Raw genomic sequence first — 12,650 nt, 5'->3', positions numbered from 1 at the left:
CACAGGAAGCCTCTCTGTGAGGACATGCGCGTTCAACTTGGCCGTGCCAGCCATATCCTGGAAACAGCAAGATATGTAACCGTAATCGCCTTTCGGACGATTGGCGTGGGTCTTAAAGCTGATCTCGATTCGAAAAAAATCGAACGAGTCCTTGGTCGTCTTTCTTTTCGTCGATCGAGCTCTTCGCTGCGTGCGCTGCATAATAATGGAGTCATGGCGCGATACAAGGACCCGGTACAACCCGACTTCCGGAAAGCCTGAAAGCGCGCCGCCCCTCATTTCCGCTTATTCGATTAAAACGATGGCGTGGCACGATCGAAGCTGAAGGCCCACGTTGTGCTTTTTCCGTTAGTTCGATCTGCCTCGCATTGCATTCGTCGGGGTGGAAGGTTTTTGTGTTACAGAGGGTTGTTCTGTTTCGGAGCCGGGCCTCGTCGGGGATACAGACAAATCTGATATCTCTGATATATCTCTGATATTCGACATATATATTTATATATATATATATCGTTGTTAATTTTTCAAGATTATTTTCTCGAAAATGATAGAGAGTTTGGAAATGTCTGTTTCCTATTGTGAAGCAACGACTACGGGATACCCAGATTTTTCGCAGAATCACTAATAACAGATTCATGCAAGTGTCATGCAAGGTGTTTTACTGCGTTGCGACACGAAAGTCGCGGGACAGAGGAAAATAAGGGGCGATACATGACGACGATAGGTCTGGACAATTTCAATTGAGCAAAGGTTTCTCGTCCATGGGGAGGGGCTGTCGTTTAAGTTTCCTCTGCCGTGACTTTCAAACCACACTGTTACTGAAAAGTGCTACAGTTCCATGCTCGAACTTTTCTTCCTTCTACGTGTGTGGAAACGCTTTTGTTAGATATGTAGTTGCAGAACTCACTAATACTACTCTGTCGTACCGTGCGCGTGTGCTGTTCCACGATCAATTCGTCATTATTGAATTAAAACACTTGAGTCAATTATTAATCGATCTTGATTTCTTTAACTGTTATGAAATTAAAATATATCAATTCTCTGTTGAAATTTTAAGATATCGAAATAAGAAGTAAATATAATAATTGCAATACTTATTAAAGATTGTTGAGACGAGATGAAAAATATTCGAATAGTTAAAATGAACAGATGGTGAATCGAAACATAAACGTATTGATCGAGAAAGTTACACGCGCTCGATTCCAACAACTGGAAAAACGTAGAACAACTCGAAAAATCTGCTGGTGTCGATCCTCGCCGGCTCCACTCGTTGCTTTTCTCACGATGTTGTTCTCAGATGGGCATGCGGCCAGATCGTGGTGATCTACTTATAAGCTCCATGGGCCATTCCCGTTTCGCTAATTTTTTATGCACGGCGCGCAAAACATCAATGTCTCGTAAAAGAAATGGCAAATGGATAAACACATAAAGGGGCAATCAGTGACGAAGAACCTTAATGCAAGAATTATTGTGACACGTGTTGATAAGAAACAGAGTATCGTCGAAAATGTTGATCATATATAGAAATTTGAATGAATGATTAAAGCTGTTTAAAAGAGAAACTCTTTAAAAAAGCATCATCTCATTTCTTTAAAAGAGAATCGAAATCTTGTACAAAAGGATCTCCAATTTGTACTTTTCTAAAATTTTGAAATTTTTTTCTTTTTTAAATTTTTGAAACGTGTCAAACCTCCCTTCCAAAGTTTAATATTCTCCAACATCGTCGACGTCTGTTCGCAAATACGGACGTTCATCGCGTCTGTTTCTTTCCCTCCGCGTCACAATTCGTTTCATTCTTCGCCACTTGAACAATTCTGTCTGGAAAAAGTCCATCATTCCCAGTGCAAGGTGTGCGCACAATGGGGAAGCGGTAAAACGTGTGAGATAAATATAGCTATTTGATATACACAATAAACTCCTATGATCTTGCAATGATCGAACAACGCTGCAAACACTGTACCTACTGTATCTTTTCTTTTTCTTCACACTCGCTCGAAATCGAAATCTGCGGATACATGGAAACAGATACATTGAACAGAAGGGCAAGCCAGCGAGAACTTTGAAATGAAAAACATTCCAAAAATATCACGACGAACTATAACTATTTTTATCGCACATATCAGGAGCAGCTCGATTCGATCGTCAAGATGTTTGTTGTGATCTAAATAATAATAGGAAACGAAACTTTTAACAATAAATGAATTGAGGGAGTGAAGAAGGGAAGAGTTTTCAATTCTAATCTAAGATGCATCAGATTCATTTAAAGGGATAAAAACAATCAACGAATAGTGAAGGTAAGTAAATAATTATACTTAAATGGACATGCAGCAAACCTTCGTCGAAAAATAATTCATAATCAATAAATCATCGCGAGAAAAATGCATCACGATTTAAAGAAACGAGTTAGAATTTTTTTCTTTTTCTTTTTTTTACGCGGCTCTATAATGCACGATTTTCTTCTTGGCAGTTAAAATTTCATCTCTATCTTTGTTTCATTCTACCGTGAATGAATTTAAAAGGAATCATTCGTGATAATTTACATCGTTACGTGTCGATAATTTCAATCTTTTGACGATACTAAAAAACACTATAATAGATTTCGTATACTCGTTCACCGAATACTTTTTCTACTCGTTAAAAAGGAGCCATGAACGAAAAAAAAAAAAAAAGAGGAGGCGTAAAATCGTGACAATGACAGAGAGAACAACGACGAATGATTTATCTACACGGTCAAGATTTTTCGCTACTGTTTACACCGAAGAAGGGATCGGGACGAGCGATGCACGGTGCAAATAATCTTCGAAAAGAAAAGGAAAAAGAAGAAAAAAAAAGAAGAGGATCCTCAAGTCATGTCGAATCGTTCAAATGTACAATTGAAATGGTACAATCTTGCACGATACGACAAGATCCTCTTCCTTTCTACGAAAAAAAAAAACACGAATGTTCGTTTGGACGACGAGGAATGTGAAAAGGGACATCTATCGCTCGTCCCGAACAGAGTTTTTTTTAGTCGCCGGCTAAAACTAAAATTCTACGGAGGATATGATCGGAATCACTGGCGGGTGAATCGAGTTAAATTAGTGTTATACGACGTGACCATTGCAACGTTCTACAAAGCAAGCTGGGGCCCCTAAGATGACCGAGCGTAGTACAAGGATGGTCGACAGGATCAGCAGGAGTGCGGGATTCGAACACGAGGTCGAGGAGACACGATTGCACATATCCTCCTCACAGAAGCACATGTGACCAGTGCCGGTACTTTCCATCATGCACACGTGATCCACCATGAATAAGTTTATCTGTAGCTGCGAAGTGCAGGTCCGCCTCACGCTCTCATACGCTGCGAACAGAGACGAGGAATTGTCAGTAATTATTCCAGTTAAAAATTTTTAAGCAAGTAACAACTGTGATATATATATATGAATAATGAAATTGAAAGTTAAGAAAAAGGATGATGAATTAATAAAGTAATGATTGAATTTTAAACTAAATTTCTAAATTAGTTGAGCAATTGAATAATAATAATAAGATGTATAAAATTAAAAAAAAAATAATGAAGAGAATACTATGTAATAATTATAAGAATTGCATTTTTAAATCAATTTTTTTTAAATTTTTGCATTCCCTCTATGCGTTTAATTCGAGATCTCAGCTCGTATAATATATATAATTGATATTATTCGTGTTTGTTCAAATGGAAAAATAATTATTTCTTATAAGAAATAATGGTATGAAAAATCACTTACGTGACTTTGCGTTGCGAACCATTTTTACGCAACATCCATTGCAAGTCATAAGAGGCGGTTGATCCCTCGGAAGTGCGGTGTAATTGAAAGGATCCTTGCATCTCAAATCCGTCCACGAGTCGCATTCGTAGCAATAAATAGAACGAGCTGTAAAACACAATTACAATGAAACGCTATGCTCTTTTAAACTAAGTTTTTAAATTTATGAATGTGGATAAAGATAGGGAAAATATTCGAGCATCAATTAACTATCCTATGATAAAATTAATTTTCTCAAAACTACTATGTTCTCTTAATCATAGAAAAAGAAGACAGAAAAAAATTGTCTCGAATATGAATAGCAGAAAATTAATTTATACGTAATTAAATTGTTAAAAAAAAAATGAATAAAAATAAAGAGGAAAAAATTAATGATGTGAACGAATCTTGAGAGATTAACAACAAGCTTGGGTGAAACAATATTGACAAATAACAAGAACACTGAAGTGAAGTTGATTGAGTTTGATCACTCACTCTGGCATTCCGCGCGACAGACGGTGGCAACCGCAAGTACAATTGCCGCTGAAACGAAACATTGGCCACTGCTTTAGACGATGACAACGATGGTATTTGGCTGCAAATGTCTACGAAATGATAATCATGAACAAGAAAAAAAAAAGAAGAGTGCACACTGCTAGAACTACCCGCTATTTTTCCTATTTTTGCTACTATCTTCGCTATTTGCAACGACTATTCATCGTTATGGTTGCATCTAAAAAAAAATTTTACGTAGTGACTACAGACACTTAAATATCTTGATATCTAAATATTTTATCGATCGGTAGAACGACAGTTAAAATAGAATCTCTATTGATATTCATAATTAATTAATCGTTTCATATAAAAGTGAGAAAAAAAAAAGAAAAATTTCTATTCGAAATTATAAAATCACTTTTGAAGTTTTGATTTTAATCGTGTGATGTTTTAATCTCGCTAAAATATCTAGATATCTCGATACTCGAAATTTTAACTGAAATAGTAATAAGAATACTAATAGTTGACTAGTTAATTATAATACGTAGTACATATTATCAGTCGATGCTGCTCTTCGAGTAAATCTGATTTTCTGTCAAATATAAGGACTATAAGATAGGCTTCGATGTAGAAAGAATGGTCATTAATTTTTGAAACATATAATACATTCGACCGTCGCTCGTATACGAAAGTGGAATAAGTCAATAACTTACGACTTACGTGTCGTACTTTCTTGATTCTCCATATTATAAATTATTAATGACACGAACAATATTTTTCTCATGCACATTTTATTACTAACAGAACAGTATTCTGATTTTAATTATGAGTAAGAATTTGTTTAATCAAATTGTATGTAATTAATAACGATGACCATTCATCGAAACTTATACCATTTTTTTTATCAATTTTAGAAACTAACTGGTACGTACCTCGTGCACAGGGGCAGCGATCGTACGCGTGAATACTAATATAATTAATTCTAAAATATCGTTTTCTTAAAAAAAGAAGAAAAAATAAATCTGTATATAAATATAATATACATATATATAAAATATAATATTATATATATATACATAATCTATGAGAACAACATGAAGTTATTTTAACATTGTTGAGGATAAAAGTAATTGGTAATCTCTTCAAAGAAAATAATTTTAAATTCAACAAATATCCTTAAATTTTATCTTATATAATATAATCCTTAAATTTTATCTTATGTAATAATCCTCAAATTTTTGAAAACTTTTTACATTAAATCTCATTTCAATTAATTTCTAACGATTTACATTTCACATTTTAAGGCTTCTCAAATATTTCGTAACATTTTAATTTAATTTAATTTGAGGGTAAAACTTTTATACGCAACAATGTATCTGTTCATCCTTATTTATGCTTTATTTTTTATCGCTATATTTTTTGTTTCCTTTTGTTTTTGTCGTTTGCACACTCACCCCGAGTAGTGCGCTTGATCGCCTCCAAAACAATCGATAAAGCACGTTCCATTCGTATCTAACTATTCAGGCATTGATATTGTTTTGAGAAGAAAATTCTAGCAGATCAGAATTTTCCGGATAAAGCGACAAATAATTTTCGTATATTCTCCTTTCTTTCGTTTTTCGTTCTCTCTTTTCTTTTTTTATTCCAATTCATTAATATATTAAAATATTTTTCTTTTTTATTAATTTACTTATATTGGAAAATTACGAATAAAAAAAAAATTGCAAAGATTTCTAAGTTGAACCGTAAGCTGATAAAGAGATAAAAATATTTCGCATGTATACATTAATTACCAAATATTCAAAATATTCGATAAAGAAATATATCAATGGAGTAAGCGATTACGATTAAATGCTGCGTTAATTAAACGAAGATTAAATTTACTAGCATAAATATAATAAATACAATAAATATACATAGCTCTATTACAATTTAATAGATATACAATTACAAGATTATATACTATTTGGATATCCATATTTTCCATAATTTCGAATATCAATCAAAAATATGAATATATTCAACGGATGAAACAGAAAAAAAAAAAAGATTTCTTTTTACGAAATCAATAAACTACAACAAAGTATTAATCTATCACAATAAATGTATAAATTTTCAAAAACACATTTAACAATCATTAATTACAAAACGGTGTGAAAAACTTGTGTAATGCAAAATCTTCACTTAAATTCGTGCGTGTAGTTTCTGTATAATTCGTGCTTATGTATATCCATTACATATGCCTGAGAGATTTTTTTCACGGCGAAACAATAAATAATGATTCAAAAAAAGAGATACGTGTGATGTTTCTTTTCAATTGGTAAACAGAAATCGGTGTATAGAAATAGGGAAGAAAAAAAAAAATCCTGAGGAAAACTCACCCCCTATCAAGTAATTCGGCAACATGTTTCCAATATGACTTAGTCTCCTTATTTCCTGTACAACCTCATGCCGTGTCACGATCTTACCCCTACGGTAGAATATTCGCTTTTGATACAATTCAAGGAGTTGTATTCGCCTGTCAGGCGATCGACTGAAAATAAAAAAAAAAAAAGAATAAAATAAGAAAAAACTTTTTATTATTCGTTTTATTTATCGGTTTGACATCGGTTGACTGCTTCTAATTACGTAGCATAATTAGAAAGGAGAAAGCGTAATAGAATCGCCAATTTTAGAAAATCGATATGTCGGATGTGTTTAAGATTTTCCCTGTAAATGTATGAAGGTTTTAAGTGATTTGAATTTATAATGAGAAATAGATGAGGAATTAAATTAAGGATAATATTTCATAAATTTGACATTTAGTGATTATAAAAATTTATTGATTACAAAAATTGCAAGTGAAGTTAAAATAAATTTTTCATTATTAAATAATAATCAATCCAGATACTCGATTTTATTTCTGGTTTTAGCTGAGGATATAATTTTGCAAATATCGTGAATTATCAATAATGATATAGGAAATTATATTAGATTGAAATTATATATTTACAAAAAAAATTTATATTGAATCAAAATCAAAAATATTGAAGTTCATCAAATTATCGAAAATTAAGTTTCAAAGCAAGACGATATAAATTTAATAATCTTTTATTGATGAAACAATGCACAGTATATCGCTGCAACGACTCTAAAAATTTATGATCGTTTTAAAAAATAATAATACGTCCTGATTTAATTCGAATTTTCTCTATAACTTTAGAAATAAATGACTAGGTAGGGAAAAGCATGAGAAATTGAATCAAATTTTCTAAAAAAGATCGTACATGCTATAAAATAGTAATATTATAGTAATTATTTATTATTTATACTTTTTTTTTTGTAAGGAAGAAATAATTTTTGATAAATTTAAATGATATTAATTTATCAAAATTTCATTATTTTAACAAATTTAACAAAAATTCAAAAAATTGGGGATGTAAATGCTTTTTGGCACATGCTGTTAATTACAAGTAGTATTCGGGTCAGTACATTCTGGCTTTCATGCAATCTTGAGGCAAATAACACTGCGGCACATAATCGAGCCAACAAAATATCACATATTCTCGTTTTACGAATGTATAAGCTTACCTATTTTTTATCTATTTTTGATATTATTTAAAATCTGTCAAATTTAAAAATTAATAAGAGAATAGCATACATAATACATAAGCATTTAACTTAACATAATAAAATAATTAATTCTATTATTTTAATATATATATATTATAATTAACTCTATTAATTATCTAATTATTAATTTCTCTACGAGATAAATAATATCATTGAATTATAGTTTGAATTTCATTATGAAATTTAGACGATCTGTAAAATATCTGATTGTAATTTGTACTTTGCATATAGTTTGTTGAATAATAGATTTTGCATATCTCTAAATAACTAGATAATAATATGATTTTCTAATAAATCTACAAATATCAACAGCTCCAGAATAAAAATAAATACTTTTGTGCATCATCTTTTCTTTAATATCGATTTGGCAAGCCAACTATGTTATTTGATCATGCGATAAAAGTTATATTAAGCTAATCTATTAAAAAATTATTTTCATCCTACGTTAGGATTTCCCGCCAATTATTTATTTCAAGAATCTCTTTATTCTCTATTTTCAAAGATCATTATAAATTTAACATATTCTATTATCTATGGATAACTCTTTCAATTCTCAATGCATAAAAATTTACAATAATAACGATAATCTTTCTACGATAAAATAGAAAAGAATGTGAAAAATACTAAGCTACTAAAGCTACTAAGAATAAATTTAATAAAAACTATCTCTGTTAAAAATTTTCATCCTCTAATTTAGCATGCATGCTTTTCTTCAACATATTCTATCATACAATCTCAAGAAATTCTTCATTTATATCATTATTAAAGCTAAATCTTTCCAACGAAAAGTAAAATGCGAATAATTCGTATGCGTGCAATCTAAGAAAGGTTTTTTTTATTTACGGCAAGATGATTTACCTTCGTTATAATACGTCGATCGAAGATTTTTTTGGTCCTTTGTAACCGTGTAAAAGATAAATTTTCGAAGGGGTTAAGAGAGAAGAGAAGAATTCTCAGAAATTCTGAGAATTGTGATTTCGAATTTGTGATATTGACGGACTGCTATGAGAACGGACGATCGTCCCAGCTTGGATCGTGTGTTTCGTCACAATGTCGCGGTTTCATCTTCCTGTCAGGCACATTCGAGCAACGCCTTGTGTCACCGCGATGGATTCGAGCAGGGCAAAAAATCCTGAAATAATTTGAAACGAAAAAAGATTCGACGTCAATGAAAAAATCGAGGCTTAAATCGTGCGTCGTGCCGCGTAACTGGCTTCGTTTTTCGTTTTCAGGAAACGTAGTAATTATTTAACAGGGAGGAAAATGACTTTGCAAGTCGGAAGTATTCAATTTGTTTTAATTGAACACGATATGAAGAAAATGCAATGTGAATGTCAAATTTAACGAAACGTTTAAAATAGGCGTTTGTTGGACAGATCTTTTGTAATTTATGTTTGATAGATCTTTTTCCAGGAATTGTTTCAATATTTTTAACAATTAATTTATCTCGATAAAGTTTAATATTTTAAAAGTTTAATATTTTTGTCTTATTCGTTCGTTAACATAATTTTTGACGTGAAATTTTTTTATAAAAAGTTAAATTTAACGATCAAATGTAATATAAAATGTATTTATATTATTTCTCGAGGAATATTGAAAAATAATTCTAATTCTTTTTTCAATTAAATGAAAAATATAAAAATATAAAAATATAATATTTATAATATTATATTAGTAATATATTTATATAATATTTTAATAAAAAAATCTTTTTTCAAAAACGTATCAATAAATCTAAATAAATTTACACTTCATACGATGGCATATAATTTTATATAAAACTTCGAATCTGAGAATATGTGATAAAACAATTAATCAATCAGAAGGCAGTACAAATATATATACAACGACTGGTTAAACGGCTTGCTATCAAGCAATACACGTTTGTGTAATAACAGATGAAATAGCCACTTGATGTATGAGATGCATAATGGAAAATTCTCGTGAGAAATGTATACATACATACGTCATAGCGCGCAGTAAATATTTCATGCAAAAAAAGATGTTGATGGAACGAATTAAACGTGTTTTATATATGTTAAATTCAATTTTACGAACTTATATTAGTCTTTAAAAATCAAATAATTTTACATGTGAATAAATATTATTTTATTTTTATAAGAATTAAGATATTAATAATGATCAAGATTTAGACACCTGTTGCTCAAGATAACGTGCCAATCCTATTAATTTTTCAATATTTTATAATATATTTTTTTATAATATATTTATTATATATATTATTTTTTATATTATTTTTATATATATTTTTATATATATATATTTTTTATATTTTTTATATATTATTTTTTATTATATTTATTTATTTTTTTATAATATATTTTATAAAAGAAATGCTGCATTTAAGTAAAAAATTAAATATTTTTTTTTTTTTAATAAATAAATTATAATTTATTTGAAATTTATTTTTTAATTAGTCAAAAAGAATTTAGAATTTTTGTTACGCGCAAATTTTGTAATAAAAATTAATAATTCAGAAAGATGTTTATATTGGCAGTAAAAAGATCACGATAATGTTTCCTGGTAATTCTACTAATACAATTTTGAATTTAACTTGTATTTTTATAGGCTTTTATTCTCTTTGAATGATTTTAATGTCTACAATATAGTGAAAATATCACTATATTAAAGTAAAATTATTATTTATAATAAAATAAACATTTTTTTTATATAAATATTTTCCTAGACTGATTCAATTAATCAACTGATTAAGTAATTAAATTATTTGTTCTATATTAATGAATGAAATTCTTGGTATCAATTATCGTAGTTCACAAATCTGACTTATGACACTAAAGAAAAAACTAAATATAAAAATTACGAGATAAGATATAAAATATAAATTCTTGGTAAGATACTAATAACAAATCATAACATAATATAAACACAAATAAAATTTTCCTATTTCACAATTTTATTCATTACTACGTTTATGCAATGTGAAAGTAACGGATTATTATTAATTTCAATAGACTTTAATGATCAAATAATATTTCTAATTATATTAAAATATTACATGAAAGATCTCCTCAACAATAATACAAAAATCAACACGTTATTCTCGAATAAAAATAAATTAAAAAAACCTGAATGATAAAATGCGAAATTGCAATATACCGAGATGCAACAATTTCTATAATCCTTCTCGAACAATGAAAAAAAAAAAATGATAAAAGCCAGAGCATAAAATAACGAACCAATTAACGAACAAAGAACAGAAATACTATTTAAAACAAGTAGATTAATTTAAGATTAGATAAAAATCAGAATATCATTATATCAACAATTAGCATGTTCACGATTTTAATATTATACATTCTTACACAAATTTAACGCTACATATTCCAAATATTATAAAAAAATTCCAATACACATATTAAAATTATTAGCTATCCTTGAAACATATCCACACAGCAGAATCAACCCCTTTAATGAACAATCACGAAAACGAATCGAGAAACGATTCATTGATAAAAATATGGAATAAACAATAAGATCGTTTTTAAATTTTCATCAATACGTACACAATTCGTGAGAAGAAGATCCGGGATACTCAATCGTTCAATGAAACCGGAAACTTGACGAAGATTAGAGGAACACTAATTTCCAAGATATGGTTCCTTTCGACCAGATCCACCCGTCACTATCGTCGATAAATATCCGTACTCTCGTTGATTTATGTGATCACTGCAACACCAGCATGGCGGAGGACGATTCCATGTAAAGAAGGACGATGCGGTGTAAAAACAAGTGCAGTGGTTGCGACTACGCTAGCGTGTTTAAGCGTCGCGAGGCGTCGCGGCGCAGTCTGTGAAGCGCCACCCGAAACGCGCAATCGGATAGAGGCGAAGTGCGGATCCAGGTCGATCAATATGACGGGTCAGCAGTCGTTGCCTCATGCTTATATTGCGGCAAGAGTATGTTGGACGTACTATGAGAAATACACGGAGACGGTGGAAAACAGGGAGAAAAGTTGGGAGGAGAAGGAGACATTTCACGTTTGCGCTGTGGAAAATAACATCGAGTGTTTTTCATTTTCATTAAAGAAACATGCACGTGCACGAAATATCAAAATTACATACTATATAAGATAGAATAAGATAGAATCATATAAGATATATATACATATAAGATAGAATTTTATATGTTTTTATAGCTTCGTATTTTTCTTTTAAATATATCTTTTAATTTTTAATTAAAGTTAGAAAATTTATACATATTTTAAAATATGTATAAATATGTATAAAATATCCTCATTGAATATAGTATTTAGCTGTAATCTATCAATCACGAATATTTATATTACTGATATAATTGCTAGTGTAATGTGTTGATTAATTATAAATTTATACAGTTAATCCATCTTTTGAGCATAAATTGTAAAGCAAGTATAGAGAAAGCAAAGAGTGGGAGAAGGACAAAGATAGGATAAAAATATTGAAATTAGCACCATCTTCAGAATGCCGCAAATAAATCACAATAAACAAAGATAGTTAAGAAAAAGATAGAGATAGTAAGAATTGATCTTGAATGACATCTTGTGAGTGACAATAACATCTTTTTAAAGTTTTTTTTAAAAATGAACTAAAGCAGTCAAGAGATGACGCTGATTATCAATTCTTAATTTATCTTTTTTCTAAAACTCAAAAGATGGCATTAGTTATAAATTCTTAATTTATCTTTTTTCTAAAACTCAAGAGATGGAGCTAGTTATAAATTCGTAATTTATCATACTTCTGAAATTCGAGAGATGGCGCTAGT

At 30.0% G+C, this 12,650-nt stretch overlaps 1 protein-coding gene and 1 long non-coding RNA gene across 4 annotated transcripts in view; both read right to left on the bottom strand.

Annotated features, from left to right (window-relative positions):
- Window positions 1-12,650, bottom strand: part of LOC102675921 — a 35,032-nt gene that overhangs the window by 16,338 nt on the left and 6,044 nt on the right. The window lies entirely within an intron of this gene.
- On the bottom strand, window positions 1,978-11,824 carry LOC102675332 (protein quiver). 3 transcript variants are annotated; one of them, XM_031513099.1, is made up of 6 exons: window positions 11,414-11,824; window positions 8,727-9,000; window positions 6,638-6,789; window positions 4,257-4,304; window positions 3,744-3,890; window positions 1,978-3,337 (listed from the first exon to the last, which is right to left on the bottom strand). In XM_031513099.1, exons 3-6 carry the CDS (start codon window positions 6,660-6,662, stop codon window positions 3,081-3,083), a joined length of 477 nt encoding a protein of 158 aa, XP_031368959.1. In that variant the 5' UTR covers window positions 6,663-6,789; window positions 8,727-9,000; window positions 11,414-11,824; the 3' UTR covers window positions 1,978-3,080. The 3 variants fall into 3 exon arrangements, with proteins under 3 accessions (XP_031368959.1, XP_031368960.1, XP_006621121.1); XM_031513100.1 differs by lacking the exon at window positions 4,257-4,304; XM_006621058.2 differs by lacking the exon at window positions 8,727-9,000 and having other exon boundaries at window positions 11,414-11,805.

This window comes from Apis dorsata, unplaced genomic scaffold, assembly GCF_000469605.1.
Source record: "Apis dorsata unplaced genomic scaffold, Apis dorsata 1.3 scaffold_577, whole genome shotgun sequence".
NCBI lineage: Eukaryota > Metazoa > Arthropoda > Insecta > Hymenoptera > Apidae > Apis > Apis dorsata.
The sequence above is the reverse complement of the archived record's forward strand: the minus strand, read 5'-3'. Positions and strand labels throughout refer to the sequence as shown.

Excerpts from the sequence above, each read along its gene's own strand:
- LOC102675332 (XM_031513099.1), bottom strand. The coding sequence starts at position 6,662 with ATGTTGCCGAATTACTTGATAGGGG. Across the intron at positions 4,305-6,637 it reads GCCGAATTACTTGATAGGGG|CGGCAATTGTACTTGCGGTT; the intron begins GTGAGTTTTCCT and ends GTTTCGTTTCAG. Across the intron at positions 3,891-4,256 it reads CTGTCGCGCGGAATGCCAGA|CTCGTTCTATTTATTGCTAC; the intron begins GTGAGTGATCAA and ends TGTGTTTTACAG.